The 19,033-nt window shown below is 45.1% G+C and overlaps 1 protein-coding gene across 1 annotated transcript in view; it reads left to right on the top strand.

Moving 5' to 3' along the window:
• The window catches only part of GPC3 (glypican 3), a 437,111-nt gene that overhangs the window by 369,472 nt on the left and 48,606 nt on the right, over nt 1-19,033 (top strand). The window contains exon 7 of the mRNA XM_013986449.2: nt 13,083-13,242. Within this exon, the coding sequence (XP_013841903.2) occupies nt 13,083-13,242 (160 nt within the window). The remainder of the gene's footprint in view (nt 1-13,082; nt 13,243-19,033) is intronic.

The raw sequence follows: 19,033 nt of genomic DNA, 5'->3' as shown, positions 1-19,033 counted from the left end.
TTTGGTAACCATAAGTTTGTTTTCTATGTCTGTCAGTCCGTTTCTGTTATAAATAAATTCATTTGTGTCATATTTTAGGTTACACATATAAGTGATATCATATGATATTTGTCCTTCTCTGTCTGACTGACTTCACTTAGTATGATAATCTCTAGTTGCATCCATATTGCCACAGGGCATTATTTCATTCTTTTTTATGGCTGAGTAGTATTCTACTGTGTATATATGTACTGCATCTTCTTCTTTTTTTTGTCTTTTTTTTTTTTTTTTTTTGCCTTTTCTAGGGCCACTCTTGCGGCATATGGAGATTCCCAGGCTAAGGGTCTAATCGGAGCTGTAGCCGCCGGTCTGTGCCAGAGCCGCAGCAACACCAGATCCGAGACGAGTCTGCAACCTACACCACAGCTCACGGCAACGTCGGATCCTTTAACCCACTGAGCGAGGCCAGGGATCGAACCCGCAACCTCATGGTTCCTAGTCGGATTCGTTAACCACTGCACCACAACTGGAACTCCTACTGCATCTTCTTTATCCATTCATCTGTTGATGGGCATTTAGGTTGCTTCCATATCTTGGCTATTATAAATAGTGCTGCTATGAACATTGATGAAGAGTGCCATTCTTTTGCTTCTTCTCTTTCAACCTTTAAAACTATGTGATTAGACATGAATATTAAAATAATTTTACTCATGTTTCCTGTTTTCTGTGGGAACCCATTTCCTCCTTAGGAATCTATACCCAAAGACTTAGGGCAAGATTTGAAGCTCTCTGACCTCCGAGGAAATGATAACTAGAAACTCAGAATCTGCTTTTTCATCAAGTCCCAGCTAATTTATTTGGGCCAGATGTACCAGGCCATTTATTACACTTAAGAATAATCCAATGCAGCCTTAATTATCTGAAACATATTTTTAAATTCATATTTTTCAAATAGTATACCAGAGAAGAAAAGCCCTGAAATCCTATTTATAAATCCTGATCTAGACCTAGCCTTTAAAGGCAGGAAGCTTTGACAGGGAAACTAGAGGCATCTCACTAATCCTTGGTGGGCCAGATGCCTTCTGGAAGACAGTGAACCCTTTCCTCCAACCATTGAGGTTGACTCTTAAAGCCCTGTGCTTGATGACATAGCTGCTGTGGTTCAAACACAAAGGTTATTTTTAGAGGCAAGAATTCTCATTTCCCAAAAGTATAACCACAGAATGCGTATTTGGAATGAATCAGATTTATCCACTACGACAATAGTAAATGCGCAGATCAAGTCTGTGTAACCTGTGATACCTTGGTGTGCTCTCACTCCGGGACCCCTGCCCTCTGTCAGTGGCCCTCATCTAACCAAGCAGTGCTGTGAGGTTTCACAGATGTCTTCGAAGTCAGTTTTCCTGCCAGAAAAAGATAGATTTTATCCTTGAGGCGTTTCACAGTTCGAAACGGACCTGGGGCCACAAAAGTTGCTAACCTTCAGCAGTGGTGGTAGCCAGGATGCCGTGCCTTCAGCGGGATATTGGACTTGGTGGCTTGCAAGGTTACCCTGCTATGCTTGCATTTTGCTGCCCCACCTGGCAAACAGCTAGATCTGGCCGGCTTCTGGAGGCGAGGCCAGCCTTATGTTTTGTATTTTGTGAGGCTTTGGGACCCTGAAACTGAGATTTATTCTAATAATGCTAGAGATCCTGAAAGAGGTCAGAATTAACCACATTAGGCCAAGTGCTATAGCAAACGGAGTGCTCATCTGGGGATTGGAGGAGGCTCACCAGGTGGCCTTGGGAACCTCGTTCAGCCACCTAGCACTTTGCTTGGCCACATCTCTTCGAATTAGTTGGTTCATTTGCTTTAAAAGATCCTCTTTGACGTCACGTCCGCTTTCTCAAAGGAGGACGCTCCCTCAGCTGGAGGGGACTGTGGGACCGACAGGCAGTCAGTCACTCAGTCTGTCTGTACATCTGTCTAGCTGTCTAGCCTCAGCATATCCAGGGACCCCTGGCAGGTCAGCGATGACCATACCGGAGCAGCAGCAACGGCAGATCAGACCAGGGCTGAAGAGAGAGTGATTGAGAGAATCAAGAGTTGGCGAATAAATGGCTCGTTTCTTTTATTAGCCCATTGGTTCCTTCATTCTTTCAATTACCAAGCATTTCCTAAGCACCTACAATGTGGTAGGCACCGTGCTGGTCCCAGGGCCACGTCCTTTCCAATTAATCCTGGAGTGCAGAAGCCCTCGTCCCAGCCCCGTGCCAAATCCCAGCTGCCGTACAGTAGCTACACAAACTTTTTTCAAGCTAAAAATGGGCACATTGCCTCACATTGCTCTCAGCTCCAATTTCCTTATTTGTCAAATGAAGCTAGTAATACCTTCCCTGCTGCCTCACAGGGGTCTGGGATGGATTGACCAAGAAAACAGATATGGAGGTTGTAAGAATAAATGATAAAAAATAAAATTACTTAGGAGTTCCCATCATGGCTCAGTGATTAACGAATCTGACGAGCGTCCATGAGGACGCAGGTTCAATCCCTGGCCTCCCTCAGTGGGTTAAGGATCCAGCATGGCCAGGGAGCTATGGTGTAGGTTGCAGATGAGGCTCAGATCCCGTGTTCCTGTGGCTGTGGTGTAGGCCAGTGGCTGCAGCTCCGATTTGACCCCTAGCCTGGGAACCTCCATATGCTGTGGGCGCGGCCCTAAAAAAAAAAAAAGGCAAAAACAAACATATATATATATATATATATATATAATTATTTTAAAATTATTTTTTAAAATGAAATGCTGATTGTAATGACATAATAACTAAGATTTATTGAGAGCCTACAATGTCCCAGAGAATGAATCCTACCCAGGCCATAACTGAATGTTAACTGAAACCAAAAACTCTGAATTCATCCTCTTCAGAGATTCAGATCTTTTTTTTTTTTTGTCTTTGTAGGGCCACACCCTCGGTGTATGGAGGTTCCCAGGCTAGGGGTCCAATCAGAGCTATAGCTGCCGGTCTACACCACAGCCACAGTAACTCGGAATCCGAGCCATGTCTGCAACCTACACCGCAGCTCATGGCAACACCAGATCATTAACCCACTGAGCAAAGGCAGGGACCGAACCCATGTCCTCATGGATACGAGTCAGGTTCACTAACCACTGAGCCACAACGGGAACTCCGAGGTTCAGATCTTACATATTTTTAATACATTACTATATGAGTACTTACTGTGTGCCAGATAGCAAGCTTAGCATTTTACATGGATTATCTCATTTAATCCCTACGATAATGCAAAGCAGAAGATAGATAGAGGCATTATTGTACCCATTTAATAGATAAAAAAAATACAAGGTTCAGAGCGGTTAAAGAATAACTTAGTTATAACAACAAAGCTAGGAAATAATAAAGTCTAGATTTGAACACACGTTTTCTGTCTCTAGAGTGTGAGCTTTTTTTTTTTTTTTTTGTCTTTTGTCTTTTGTCCTTTTGGGGCCACACCCTCGCCATATGGAAGTCCCCGGGCTTGGGGTCCAATCGGAGCTGTAGCCGCCAGCCTACACCACAGCCACAGCAATGCAGGATCCAAGCCGCATCTCCAACCTACGCCACAGCTCACAGCCATGCCGGATCCTTAACCCGCTGAGCAAGGCCAGGGATCAAGCCCGTGTCCTCGTGGATGCTAGTCTGGTTTGTTAACCACTGAGCCACGATGGGAACTCCTAGAATGTGAGCTTTTAAACACCATGTTTTGCCACCTCTTGGAAAAGCATAAAACTCTACACAGTTGTGAGCTATTGGTAACATTATTATAAACTTTTTACATTTGAAGGCAGTGGACAGCTTCCAGAAACTGCAATGAACCATTTCTACCACTGGGAGGGAGCCCCACCGAAATAGTTTTAATTTCATCCAGAGTTGGCTTCTTTCACATCCTGGTTGGTTTTACCATCTGCGTATTTCTTTAATTGGGAGGATTTCTTTTCACAAATTTCCACGCTGCCTTCACCAACATCCAGAGACAACCGGGGAAGTGGCAGAGGCAGCGCATGCTGTGGGTAAGAGGCAGATATGGGAGCTACGCTCAGACAAGAGTTAATCTGGGTGTGGCTGGCCTTCTGACTGTCACCACGTGGGAGCACAGCCTCTAGCTGGTCCCTCTGCTCTTTCGTACTGCACATCTCTGCATGCATCCTTAATGCAGAGACCCTTCTTTGTACCGGGAGCATCCAGAAGGGTTTCCTCAGACTCTTAGAAACCTTTCACCCGATCTTCTTTCTGATGCTTCCGTGTTCGGCCAAAGGCGTGTAACTTGTTTTGCTTTACCAGGCCTCTGTAAGAAGCTCTCCGTGTCTGCTACTGTGGCTGTCGCTGCTCCTCCTCCTCCTCCCTGTCTTCCTCTTCGAGATCCCCATCGTTACCCTGAGCAGCAGAGTAGCCATGACTGAGAAGCAATTACCCTGCCCAGACAATGTGCTAAGCACTTTACACGCATTATTCTATTTATTTGTTCAGTCACCCATTGGGTGAATATTTATTGCACATTTATTTTGTCCCAAACCTTGTGCTGCACACTGGTAATCGAATCAGACCGTTATTTCTTCTGATTGTCTAGTGGGGTGCAACAGGAGAATATGTAATTACAAACTCTGGAAAGTTCCATGAAGGAAGGATGCATGGGATATGAAAAGTGAAAGGCGCGATTGAATTTAATTCTTCAGCAACCCTGCGGTGTTAATGCATAGCATTATCCTCTATTTTACAGGCAAGGACACTGGAGCTCCGAGAGGTTAAGTGACTTGCCCAAAGTAACACAGCTAGCAGCTAGGCTGAGTCAAAATTCAAATCTATGCTGGTCAGATTCCAGAGCTCACACTTTTAACGGCTCTACTTTATTGCCTCTTCAATGTGAGAAGTGCCTATATAGCCATTCATTCCAGCCCTGTGCACTTTGGGTCTGGCTTCCTCTCAAATGTGTGGCGTTGCAATTGTTTCCAATTAGTTGTGGCTGTGGTTTGGTGCATTCGTTCAAAGAAAGTGTACACGCAAAGCAGAGGTCATGTGCCCTAGGTCTTGTGGATGTGCACGACGTATAAATAATAATGGCATTCGAAACAAGCTGGAATTCATTGGAGGTACCACATTTGTTTCCCATTAGCTTATGCTGTTCAAATACAAACAGTAAAGCATGTATTTACATTGCTGTGGACATGGAAAGCCGAGCCCCCAAAGCATTCCTCCCAGGTTGTATAAAGCTGAGCATCCAGATAGTTCCAAATCAGTTTTGTAAGCCCAGCTTAAGAGCTTTAAAATGTAACCTGGATTCCAGATATTTTTTTTTTCATGCCTAGAGAGAGGTATGTGAGTAGCCAAAAGAGACAAAACCAGCCAAATCCTCAAAATATGTACCAAGCCCTGTATTTGTAGTATCTGGTTTGCTGCTTATCCTTTATTTTTCAAATGCTAAAGAGCTTGAAGTCAAGAAAACGCTTAGCCATGTAGCAGCAGTAATGGAATTTTTCATTCTATTCTAACCAGCTGTCTGAAGTTTTCCGAAACGAACCTGTGTTATGATGAGATGATTGGGTTATTTGAACACAGGAGATGGCAAGGCTGGGAAGAAGACACAAGAGGCATCCAATCACCATGTCCCCCTCCCAGCAACAAAAGACTTTCCCATCAAGGTAGATAGTTCCTGGATAGCAGCTGAGAAAGTGAGATTGAACTGGGGTTTGCAGAAGGCCATGTTTTTCTTGAAGACCTCTGGACTGGGGAGCAGAAAACTATTTATTTTTTACATGTTCGCTTTTTTTTTTTTTTTTTTTTTTACTTTATCGGAATATAGTAAAACTCTTCTGGGAGAAGACTTTATCTGTAATGAGGTCTCTCTCACTTACTTAGCGACTCGGTCAAGTTTTATCCCCTCTCGGCGGCGCCTCCCTTGACGTGGGAGACGGGGTTGGCCATCTTCCTCGTTGACACAAATGGATGGTGTGGATTCGAGGATCACGTGAGAGAACTTATGTTCAGCTCTAGCACAGTATGTGGCTGATAAGGTTCCTATCTTTGCAATCAAGATAATTCCAAAAGGCGCATTATTTATACCATATAGACAGATCACGAGTTGCTGCTCTCACCGGTCTCATTTCAGCATATTTGATCCCCCTCAGAACAAGTATGTCATTTGATCTTTGTTCTCCTGTCAACCAAGCATGAAAAGAGCTTGGGCCAACTCTCATTGTCCCCTGCTGCAGTGTTCTTTTGTTATCTTGGTTATGGCTTTAAGAACATGAAATTGCTATATTCTAGAAAGCCTTCCCTTCTCTTACACGGTGGCTCTAATTTTCTTAAGGAATTATTGCAGGCTTTTTGTTTCCTTTTATCACACAACCCTGAGTTCCTGTTCCAAGGCTACCTTTAAATATTTCCCTTTCTAATCAAATGAAGTCACTCACTTTACGCAAGGGTATTTTCATCAACTACAAAGACAAAAGGTCATGCAGTCCATACCTGACTGAAAAGAAAGCGGCAGATGGCATTTACTTTTTTATCAAATGGTTTGAAGAGCATATGCATTAGGATGCAAACACACGTGGGGCAGAGGTGACTCTCATCCAGAGATGGTTTCATTGGGTTTCTGGGAAGCGGAGGGACCCTGAAACAGCCTTTCTTAAAGTGTGGTCTGTGGTTCCCTCACAGTAAGGTGGGGGCCGGGACCTGGGGGCAGATCTAGTTCGCAGTGGGGACCTGCGCTCCACCCCAGACCTAGAAGTCCAAGCTCAGTGGGTGGGGCCTGGGAGCCAGAGGTTTGGACCAACACCCTGGGTGATTCTTATGGAAATTGAAGACTCACTCCCACGTGGAGAAAAATGCACAGACCCTGGACCCAGTAATCCTGCTCATAGGAAACGAAGGAAATAATCCCAAATCTGGCAAGAGTTGCCGAATGCTCCTGATGCTCCATCTCAATTTATAAGAGCAGAAGAAGCAATGTCAACATCCAGGATTAAGAGAATAGTTACGTAAGTGCCCGTCGATCTCTGAAGGGCGCTGTGTAGGTGCTGTGATCGCATCTAAAGCCTTACACGTATCACAGCTACGCCTTACGACGATTCTATGTGGCAGGCATTAGCTTCCTCATTTTACAGATGACATTGAGGTTTAGGGAAATTGTGCAGTGACGTTAATAAGTGGAAAAAGAAAGACGTGAGTAAGGGGGGAAAAGCCAGGATTCTAACCCCAGTTAGTCTGATGCTGAAATACAAGTTCAACCATACAAAAATAGACATGAAAAACAAACCCGACCCTGAAAATACAAATATTAGTTCTTCAAGTTTGAAAACTGTTTTTTTTCACTTATTTCTCTTTCCTTTCATCTTTCTATATCAATACTTATATAATGAAAATATTCTTGTATATGCAAGCAACTGTGATGGTTGGGTGTGAGTCAAACAGAGAAGCAGGGAGGGTGGAAGCAATGGACAGAGCTGGCCAGTGGAGAGGCCTCGTGTCCCTCCCACCTAGGCGGCCAGCCACGCCTGGCAGAAATGTCAGGGATAGACAATGGCTCTGGGTCGTGGACTGAAATCATCAGACCTGGATTTTCATACAGTAGTTTACTTCGATAATCATTATTCTGAGCCCTGGCTTTTAAAAGCTAACAGGATAGTGTCCTGTGAAAATGGCAAACAGTTCATCAAAACGCTAGGTACCCTGGAGTTCCCTTGTGGCACAGCATGTTAAGGATCAGCATCGTCACTGCTGTGGTTCAGGTTACTGCTGTGGCACGGGTTCCATCCCTGGCCTGGGAACTTCTACGTAAAGGGTTAGGCCCTTCGAGTTCACGGATGTGTGTGCAAGGCCCTCCTCACTTTGTGAAGTGAGCATTCGGTCTGGAAGACGCGGTCGAGAGTGAGAGAAGGAACGAAAAGGGCGGTATTGTGAATTGTACTTGGCTGATTTGAATTCTGGGCCAAATACCAGGCTGTGCTAGATCCACCATCCTCACTGGCAGGTCCTCAGCTCTGACCTATTACCCTTCTTTCCACCTTCTGGAGCTTCAGACTCTTTCTTTAAGACATTTGAATGAACAATAGCTTTCTAGGTTTGGATTTGTTTCGATAATGCATGAGGGTTAGACTTGTCAGCAGAGTCTGTGGAATAGAGTTTGAAAGTGTGCTTTAATCCTTCAAAGCTGACGTTGTCTCCCACATGGGAGTAAGAACTAAAGAAGTCATTTCTCTGCAAAGTTTTAAAGGGTTTTTTGGTTTGTTTGGGGGTTTGTTGTTGTTGTTTTTGTTATTTTTTTTTTTTCCGGAACCCACTGCATGTGGAAGTTCCCAGGCCAGAGATCAAACCCACACCACAGCAGTGACAACGTCGGATCCTTAAACCACTGAGCTACCAGGGAACTCCTAAAGTTTATTTTTTAATTTCACTTTAGAAAACTGAAATGCCAGAGGATACTGGGGGCATTGAGGATACCAGGCTGGAAAACAGCCTCTCAGAGATTAGCTACAGATCTTAGCCAGGGTTGTCCAAATGGGCTTAGCTATTCATTCCCAGGTTTTCCTATGATGAATCTGTGCTTTGACTTTCTCCTTTTTCACAAGCCTGTGGAAGCAGCTGTTAAAGAACTAAAGATGCATGCCATTTCATTTTGCTTCAGGTCAGTGGCACACTTATTGAGTTCCTACTATGTGACAGACACTGCATTAAATGCTGTGGGGTTCAAAGGTAAATAAGATGCAAGCCCTAGCAGCTCACAGTCTGGTAGTGGGGCAAAGTCACGTGTGCAGATACATAAAACCAGGATACATACGGAAAGCGCTATTTCAGAGGCACAGATAAAGGCAGCAGTGGTGGAAGAGGGAAAAGGAGAACGAAAAAGACCATCTGTGGTAGCCAGGAAGGCTTGCTTTCGGAAGTGACATTTGAACTTGGCGTGAAAGGATGGCGTGCTTTCAATAGTCAGAAAGGAAAACAGCTCCCATTAGGTGCTCACTTAATGTTTGCTGAAGGGATTCATGAAAGGCACGGATGTGAGCCGTGCTCAAGAAATAGCAAGTTCACAGAGCTGCATGCAACCACCGACTCCCGGTACGTGAATGATTCCAATTCAGGTAATCCATGACAGACATGAAGGAGGTATTTTTCAAAATTAACCTAAAAACGTGTATGTCAAGAGCAATTTTCCTGTAAGAAATAATGGTAACAGAGGAAATCAGGGTGTTTGGGTCCAGCTGAAATCCTATAAAGTCCATTCTCGCAGTACTTGAAGAATAATTTAGGGACCCCGGCAGTCCATGAAATCCACAGAGTCCCAAGGTCAAAATCACATGCACGACAATACTAAAATGTTATTTGCCACTTTCATGGTGCTGATATTTTCATGCATCATCATTTTTACTTGAGATAATGACGGACAAGCCATGGTTCTACAGACTTCAGTATTTGCTAGACATTTTCTTCCAAAGGAACAAACCGAGCCTGACAGTTAAAGGAAAAACTGACAGTATGTGTTGCCAAGGATAAAAGTCAAACTCAAGGTCATGGTAGCACATCTAAGAATTCCAAAATTATAATTTTATCTTGAAAGTTTGAATTTTATCCTTGGCCATAAATATGATTAAGCCTTAACCCTTGTGTATACCTTTAAAGAATACTCTGCGTTATGAAATTTGCAGTATGTTTAAGGTACTTCTGCTGCAAGCGATGTTGATATGCTCCTTAAGGAGAGGCACTTGCGAGATTATTTTAGCTATGAGCTCAACTAGCCTCTTTTTTCATGCAAAGCCATTTTACTGGAGATAAAGGCTGACAAGCCATGGTTATACAGACTTGAGTATTTGCTAGACATTATCTTCAAAAGGAACAAATATCCTTGAGAGCGTCCCAATACTTAAAAGACTTTTTTAATGAGATTGGAGGTGATGTTAATGAAAGTGATTGTTTTGATATCCTATAATGAAAGGTGTCAACATTTGGAAGATGTACAGAGCTCAGTGAAGCAGTATTTTCCAGATGGTCCATGCGTGATGAGACAAAGTGGCTAAAAGGCCCATGCAAAGTTCAAAACATGCCAATGGATTTTTAATGTAACAGAACATAAAAAGTTTATTGACAGGGTTTCATTTTCAGTATTTCAACGAATCTTTCCCACTGGTTAATTTTTATGTAGTACCAATGAAAAATATCCGCAATTATCTCAAAGACTACTAAAATACTTCTCTCTTTTCCCATTACATATCTGTGAGAGTCTGGATTTTCTGCAGATGTTTCAACCAAAACAACATATAACAACAGGTTTCTTTTTTTTTTTTTTTTTTTTTTTTGTCTTTTTAGGGCCACACTCGAGGCACATGGAGGTTCCCAGGCTACGGGTTGAACGGGAGCTGTAGCTGCCAGCCTACACCACAGCCACAGCAACGCGGGATCCAAGCTGCGTTTGTGACCTACACCACAGCTCACAGCAATGCCGGATCCTTAACCCACTGAGCAAGGCCAGGTGTGGAACCTGCATCCCCGTGGATGCTAGTCAGATTCGTTTCCACTGAACCATGATGGGAATTCTCTATAACAACAGATTGAAGGGAGAAGCAGATATGACAATCCAGCTATCATATTAAAATAGACATTAAAGAGATGTGCAAAAATGTAAAACAATGCCACCCTTCCTTCTAACAGTTTAATGTCAGGGGAAAATATATTTATTTCTTACTAAAATGCTATTTATGTTAATATATCATGGGTTTCTTACTGTTGTTTTTAAATTAGTGATTAAATAATTTTTAATGTCTGTTATAATTTCTAAGATGGTAAACATTGATACCTAAATAGTCAAAAGTTCCCCAGGATTCCCAGCAAGAGTATAAAGGGGTCTTGAAATCTAAAAGTTAGAGAACTACCTCACACCAGTCAGAATGGCCATCATTAATACATCCACAAATAACAAATGCTGGAGAGGGTGTGGAGAAAAGGGGAACCCTCCTGCACTGGTTGGTGGGAATGTAAATTGGCACAACCACTATGGAAAACAGTATAGAGGTACCTTAGAAAACTATACATAGAACTACCATATGATCCAGCAATCCCATTCCTGGGCATATATCCGGACAAAACTTTCATCCAAAAAGGTATAAGCACCCATAGGTTCACTACAGCACTATTCACAACAGCCAAGACATGGAAACAACCTAAATGTCCATTGAGAGATGAATGGATTAGGAAGATGTAGTACATATATGCAATGGAATACTACTCAGCCATAAAAAAGAACAAAATAATGCCATTTGCAGCAAATGGATGGAACTAGAGACTCTCATCCTAAGTGAAGTAAGTTAGAAAGAGAAAAACAAATACCATATGATATCACTTATATCTGGAATCTAATAAACGGCACACATGAACCTTTCCACAGAAAAGAAAATCACGGACATGGAGAACAGACTTGTGGTTGCCAAGGGGAAGGGGGAGGGAGTGGGATAGATTGGGAATTTGAGATTAACAGATGCAAACTATAGCCTTTGGAATGGATAAGCAATGGGATCCTGCTGTATAGCACTGGGAACTATGTCTGGTCACTTGTGATGGAGCCTGATGATGTGAGAAAAAAAATGTATACATGTATGTGTGACTGGGTCACCTTGCTGTGCAGTAGAAAATTGACAGAACACTGTAAAACAACTATAATGGACAAAATAGAAATCATTATAAAAATAAATAAGTAAATAAAAGAGAACCGCTGGCCTCGCTTATCCTAGCCTGTGGGTCTCTCTTATATGTTTAGATGGGTCAGGTGAGGCGGGGGCGAGGCGTAGAGAAGGGACTGTGTTGGAGCGGCAGTGTGGACATGGTGCTGGAGTGCGAGGTGGTAGGTGGGCTGGCTGCTCGGATACCATGAGAGATGGTTGGGCAGAAAAGAACCCAAATTTTGTGGTGGACTTTTTCTTAAAGAGAAACAAACCTGGAGTCACATTTCACTATGGTACATAGCTGGTTCCGATGACTGGTGTCCCAGCTAGATGGCAGGTGCAGAAGATACAGGTGTATTTTGCAGTTATAATGAACACAGACAGTGAAAGCCACAGAAGCCAAAATGTGCCTGTGTGTGTGTGTGTGTGTGTGTGTGTGTGTGTGTGGCATTTTTTTCCGGATACCTCTTCTACAGTCGCAAAAATCTTGCTTTCTGCATATCCGGCACCATCCGTTGTCCACGCTTTAAAAATAGGTGGGGCTGAGAATTAGGACTAGACGTGTGTGGCAGGGCAAGAGCCAGAGCAGCAGGATGGAATGTGGGAATACAGCCCTGGAGAGAGATGGCGAGGAAAGGTAACACGGAGTCGAGACTTGCCCTCAGAGCCCACGCATGCTGCGAGCTGGGCGTCCGAGTCAGTGGAGAGACTTTGGGGAGGTGAGAGAAACCCTGAGATTAGAAAAGCATTGACTGGGGGACCCGAAAACCAGACACAAGAACAAAACAGACATGCCTCTCGTTAGGCATAGTATCTACAGTAAAGCAAGATGAATTTCAAAGCATCTTGTGGAAACTGTGGAAGAAAGAAATATTTTTTAAATGTTTCCAGTAGTCAGGGCATAGGACAAGGCAATTAATGATAAGTATTCATTTAAATGTGTATAAAATGTCACTGCTCTTCTCTTCATTTGGCGGGATGCATTTTGGGGGGTTTTCTTTGTTTGTTTTCTGGGGGTGGGGGGAGTTGACCATGCCCACGGCATGTGAAAGTCCCCAGGCCAGGGATCAAACCCGTGCCACAGCAGCAACCCGAGCCGCTGCAATGACACCAGATCCTTCATCCACTAGGCCACCAGGGAACTCCCATGTGTTGTGTTAATTTAGTGAAGGTCTGATGCAATGTGTGCTCTGGCTACTGGATGGTGGAAGCAGAGTAGAAGAGCGGCGAATCCTGTCCGAGGCTAGGGAAAGGTCCAGAAGGATGAGCCTCTAGAGAGTATAAGCAGAGTACATCTGCGTAAAATGGGAAATGGTTGTTAAGACGTTCTTTTAACGTTTGAAGCCATCATCCCTTTCATCACACTGTGAGACCCACTTGTGAAATCTGAAGAGCTGCAGCATTCCTGCTTATTTTCTTGCAGCTCCTGAGAACCATGTCTGTGCCAAAAGGCAGAGTGCCGGACAAAAACCTCGACGAGGAGGGGCTCGAAAGCGGCGACTGCGGCGACGATGAAGATGAGTGTATCGGGGGCTCTGGGGATGGAATGATGAAGGTGAAGAATCAGCTCCGCTTCCTGGCAGGTAATTGATGAGCGCTGGCTCAAAGCTGAGCTGAAGCGCCGATGACTGGGAACTAAAGGCCGGTCGCGTCTGCTCTCCGTATGAGGACAGGATTAGGTTCCACTGAATGTGTACGGACCCCGATTCATTTATCCATTTATCCATCGACGGACACAGGTTGTTTACCTACCTCTTGCCTATTTGGATAAGGCTGCAGTGAACATTCTTTAACTATTGTACCGCTGGGAGGATAATTCATAAAATCACTACCTTTTTTTTTTTTTGTCTTTTTAGGGCCGCACCCACGGCCTATGGAGGTTCCCAGGCTAGGAGTCGAATCGGAGTTGTAGCTGCCAGCCTATGCCACAACCACAGCCACGCCAGATCCGAGCTGCATCTGCGACCTACGGCATAGCTCACGTGACGCCAGGTCCTTAACCCACTGAGCAGGGCCAGGGATCGAACCCGCATCCTCATGGATGCTAGGCAGATTGGTTTCCACTGAGCCACGACGGGAACTCCATTACCTCCAATCTTAACTGCTCTTCTCAGCTCCCATCCTACATCTCCAGCTGCTGACGAGGCATTTCTTCCTGGCTTTTCCACTATTACTCCCAACTCTATGTGTCATAAATCAAATTTATCAACAGACCATCCCAAACTGGTTCCTCCCTTAATATCCTTATTTTTCTAATACCACTACCATCTTCCCGGTCCCTGAGGCTTAAAACTAAAGTCATCTTGGACTCGTCTCCCTGCCTTCATATAGAGCTGGGCACCAAATCACTCTAGATTACTTGTAATTTTTTCTGCTGCTCTCTCTGCTTCATTTCTGTCCCCCCTTTCACCTCCTGCATATGCTATTTCAGTCACATCTTAAGAGGTCCCCTGGCTTCTAGGCTAAGACAAGAGTATTGAGAGCCTTAGGCTAGCAGATTAGAAAACAAAGAATCAGAGACCCAGGCAGAAGATTCTACCAAATTCATCTTGTACAGCTGCCAGGTTAGTCTTTCTGAAGCATCTCCTACCTCTCCCTAGCTCAGCTGCCCTCATCCTATCCCCACTGCCTAGAGGACAATGCTCAGACTCCTTTGCAGAGTTCTGGGGGCCTTCTGGTCTAGCCTCGAGTGCCCTTCCGGCAGCTTCATTTCCCCCCACTAGCCCCACAGGAACCCTGCCCTTTGGCAAGAACAATCAGACTCCTGCCCCGTGAGCGTGAGGAGACGTACTGTTCTTATTTCTGTCTTCATACCATTGCTCACATGTACTTCTATGTTGATATCCATCCCTCTTTTATTTTTTCTTAAGTTACGCCCACCCCTGAAAGGGCATCTCAGGTACGATGCAGTGAAAAGGAGAGGGTGTGGGGTAGAGCGAACTTGTATTTGAACTCTGGTTCTACTCCTTATGAGCTAGCACGACCTTGGGGGGAGGGTTCTTAACCTCCTATCCAAGTCTCTGTTCCCCCACCCATCAAATGGGAATCACGATCCCAACTTCCCAGGACTATTTCAGCAGCAAATCAAGGGAGAAATGTGTAAAGCATCTAGCCCAGTAGCTAGAACATCCTAAGTGCTCCGTAATTGTTAGTTTCCAGCAATGAGCTATTTCACAACCATCTCCGTCTATAGTTATCTCTTTGCTCTGAGCTACTAAGACAAATTCTGCCAATGTGTTCAAGAGATAGTCTGCAGTGGCTCCCAAGTGCCATTCCTAGGGCATAACATGATCACTCAAAACCTGGCATCTTATACAAAGAATGTGGAGGGGTTACCACTGTGGCACAGGGGGTTACGGATCCGACATCGCTGCAGCTGTGGCGTGGGTCACAGCTGCAGCTCAGGTTCCATCCCTGGCCCAGGAACTTCGATAGGCCGTGGGTGCAGCTGAAAAGGGCGGGGGGGAAGAATAATTACCAAAAAAGATGTTGAATAAATGTAGGTAAAAATAATAGGCACTCATGTTCATTGGACACTTACCATGCTCTGAGCACTGTGGCAGAGCTTTACCTGCACTGCCTGTATCATTTTCACAACACCACGGTTCTCCTTCCCACTTCACAGATGAGAAAACTGATGCTGGAAGAGGTAGAGGAATTGGCTTCAGGTCATGCCATCACTAAGGTCAGAGTCAGGATTCAGGGCCAAGCAGTCAGTTTTCAGAGGCCTCTCTTTGGACAAATCTCCTTTGCATTTTGCTACCCCCCCCCCCAAGCTTTTGGCCATCTAAAGGTTGCTCAGATGATTCAGCAAACGGGTGGCTTGTCCCCACACTGACCCGTAGTAAACGCTACTGTTGGTGTTTCTCCAGAAGTCCCCACTCATCCCTCGTCTTGCTTCCCTGCCCATAAGCCACTTCCCTATCCATTTCAAAACACGATGCCACAATTCCATGGTGGCTTAACTTTCTTAACTTGGCGTTTGGTGTGGAACCTTGTCAAGGGCCTTTTCAAAATCTGAATAGATTACATCCACTGGGTTCCTTTGTCCACGTGCGCATTGATTCTCTCAAAGAATTCTAGTCAATTAGTTAGGCATGATTAACCCTAAGTGCTTTGTAAACTGTAAAACGCTACCCGAATGGTGGGTAATTTAATTTACAGGAAAAATGATGCCTTGCTCCCAATAGGTTACACTTGCCTAACATGTTCAGTGATCCTACCAGCCGGGACGTCCTTGGGCCCCTTTGAAATGCTTCTCGTGGAGAGGAGCCTCGCTGGCCATCTGCCAGGCTCGTGGCACAATCGCTATTTGGAATAACAAGCTATACACTTGGGTCAGCTGTTACACAATCTTACCCCAAATCTGGGTAGATGCCATCTGGTCCCGGTGATTCATCAACATCCACTTAGTCAACGAGACTTGGAACACTGCGTGCCTTTACCGCCATCTCATTTAGAACTTCCAAATTCCTTCCCCCTGAGCCAAGTTGCAAATACAAAAACAAGGCTCAGAGTATGTCCAGACTCTCTTCCATCTCCCTTTGTCCCTGAACAGTTCTTTCGCACCATAACCGGTGAGTGGTCCTACTGGCTGGCTTCCCTGGCCCACTCGTTCCCTTCTTGGGATGCCCTGGATGAAGTGCAGGACACCTCGCTTTGCTTCTTGGCTTTACTTCTAACCCCCACGTGTCCCAGGGCAAAGCCCCTTCCTCTTTTTAGCAGTCAGTTTCTCCCCTTGTAAAATGAAGAGAATGCCAGACGTTTTTCAGACCATTCTAGTGCCAGCCGATGATGTTCATTTATTTGGCTTTGGTCCCTGGCCAGGTGCTCATTGGCCTTTTGGGGACACCTTCTGACCTTGCAGGTCCACTCTTTTCTTCTCCTAAGCTATTTACATGTTTTTTTTTAAAAAGATTTCCCTTTCCCCACTCCCAGCTCCTTTGACTTTCCCAATCAGACAAGCCAGACTTCTTACCAAGAGCTGCCCACACCCGGCCCGAGGCACACCTCTATGCCAGGATGCTAAGACGTTCTGAGTAGTTTCCAGGGCTTCTGGGCTACATTCACTTTTAAACTCTTCATCCTAAAGTTCCCCAAATGCCCTCTCTTTCTATAATTTTTATTTCTAAATGTAACACAGAACTCTTAGCGTCTGACGCTTCTCTCTGACCAGTGAATTTAATTGCTGCTGAGGTGGCCATCACACAATGTCCTCAAACCCACAGTTACAGCCTGACCTCGTCCTTTTCACGTCTCAGAACAAGGCTAACGTGCTTCCCTTTGGGTGGGTTACTTTGTGTCTCGCAGCCTGTTTCATTGGCTTGTGGCAATGACATAAAATAATCCATGCAAAGCAGTTGGAACAGTGCCTGGCACCTAGCAAGCACTCAAAAAGTGAAGTGTCACCTGCCATTAAAGCAACCGGTCTGTTGCCATTGCTGCTGACCTACGAGAGCTCCAGGAGCCTGCAGACGCAAATTAGAAGTAATTGCCTTGTTTATTTGTTTGTTTGTTTAAGACCCATAAAAGGCAATTCAAACCAGATAGCCAACATTCAGCCATATCCCTTACCCCTTGCTACTCCCAGTGGGGTCCATAGCGCGGTGACATCTGGATCATTTGAGAGCTTGTTAGAAATGCAGAATCCCTGGCCCACCTCGAGACCTAGCAACTCATAAGGTCATATTAACCAGATCGCTACTTGATTGGTTTACAGCCGTTAGCACCTTCTAATTGAGCTCTCGCGGCATTGCGGCATTTAGGCTGAATGCTGGAGGCATCCAAGAAGCCACTAACCTGTGCCGCAGTGAGCAAAGTATTCTAGAAAGTAGAAGAGAGGTCTGAGGCCCGTCATCCTTGTGACCGATGAGGACGCTTGGGCTCTAGTCCCAGCATAGTTGCTAGCAGTGGGACCTCTAGCAAGTTGTGTAGCAGCTCTGAGCCTCTGTTTCTCCAGCTGTAAAATGGGATAATAATCCTTGCCTACCTCCATGAGTTGTGAAATCAAATGCAATAATGGCTATGAAAGTATTTGTAACCCCTGAAGCACTAAAAATATTTCCAACAACCAAAAGACCAGTATTCTTATTCCAAACTCTCTGGAATCTCTTTGGCTTTCTCAGCAGCCCTAGTTGGCCATGTCTTTTCTCCAAAGATTGAATTGAGCCCATGAGTTAAAAAACACTCGAACTGAACCCCCGTGCTCAGACTCCCTTCCAAAGCTAGATGATCCGTGATGGACCTGGTACAATAAGCTGACCGTCTTGTTGCCAGGTTGCCATCAGCATTGTTCCTGGTTTTTGGCCTTGTCAGAGCTCTCATTGTAAGCTGTTTGGGAAGCTAACTACTCCCAGTGCTTTGGCGGGGGCTGATCCCTGAGAAGCTCTGCAAGCTCCGGCCATGTGTCCCTGGCCAAGACCTGATGACTAAGCCTCTGAAACATCTGCCCCGTCTCCATCAAGTCTCACCCACACAGAAACACACGCACACAGCCGTGTGCGCACACGTGCATACCTGCTGTTGGAAACACAATCGAAATATACACTTACAGAATACCTCCCAGCAAGAAATACCTATCTCAAGGACATCTGTCTCACCACTCCCTCACTGCTGTCCTCCCTGGACCTGATGAGCCTACTGCCTTCCTAACAGTGAGTCAGAAAACAAAGACACTCTTGTCTCAAGCTGGGCCGAGGAATGGACACTGCAGAAACCTAGTTCTCTGGATGAGGAAAGCGGAAACAGACCGTAGGTTTGAAAAGCCTTTTAGAATTTCTCTCCCGTGGCTCACGCAGGGCAGGGTCAACTCCCAGGTAGCAAAGATGCTGTTGACTCCTTGTTAGGAAGACAGGAGGCTCATCAGTGAGCTCTGGCTGTACCCAGAGTAGTGTGGGCTGGAGCAAGAACAGGTCCTTTCTCCTTTTGTGGCCCTTTAAAAATACCTAAGCTCTGAAAATAGAGTGTCGTTTTCTTTTAATTTGTGGAATGAAACCTAGCAGAAGGCGTTCCTATTTATGGCACAGCAGAAATGAATCCAACTAGTATCCATGAGGACATGGGTTCGATCCTTGGCCTTGCTCAGTGGGTTAAGGATCCCGCGTGGCCGTGAGCTGTGATGTAGGTCGCAGATGCAGCTCGGACCCCGCACGGCTGTGGCTGTGGCTGTGGCTGTGGTGTAGGCTGGAGCTATAACTCTGATTTGACCCCTAGCCTGGGAACTTCCATATACTGCAGATGTGGCCCTGAAAAGCAAAAAAAAAATAATTAATAATGCAAAAAATTAAATGGGGAGTTCCTGCTGCAGCACAGCAGGTTAAAGATCTGGCCTTGTCTCTGTGGCAGTGTGGGTTTGATCCCCAGCCTGGTGCAGTG

Source organism: Sus scrofa, chromosome X, assembly GCF_000003025.6.
Source record: "Sus scrofa isolate TJ Tabasco breed Duroc chromosome X, Sscrofa11.1, whole genome shotgun sequence".
NCBI classification, from domain to species: domain Eukaryota; kingdom Metazoa; phylum Chordata; class Mammalia; order Artiodactyla; family Suidae; genus Sus; species Sus scrofa.
Note: the sequence above shows the minus strand (reverse complement) of the source record. Positions and strands in the feature narration are given on the sequence as shown.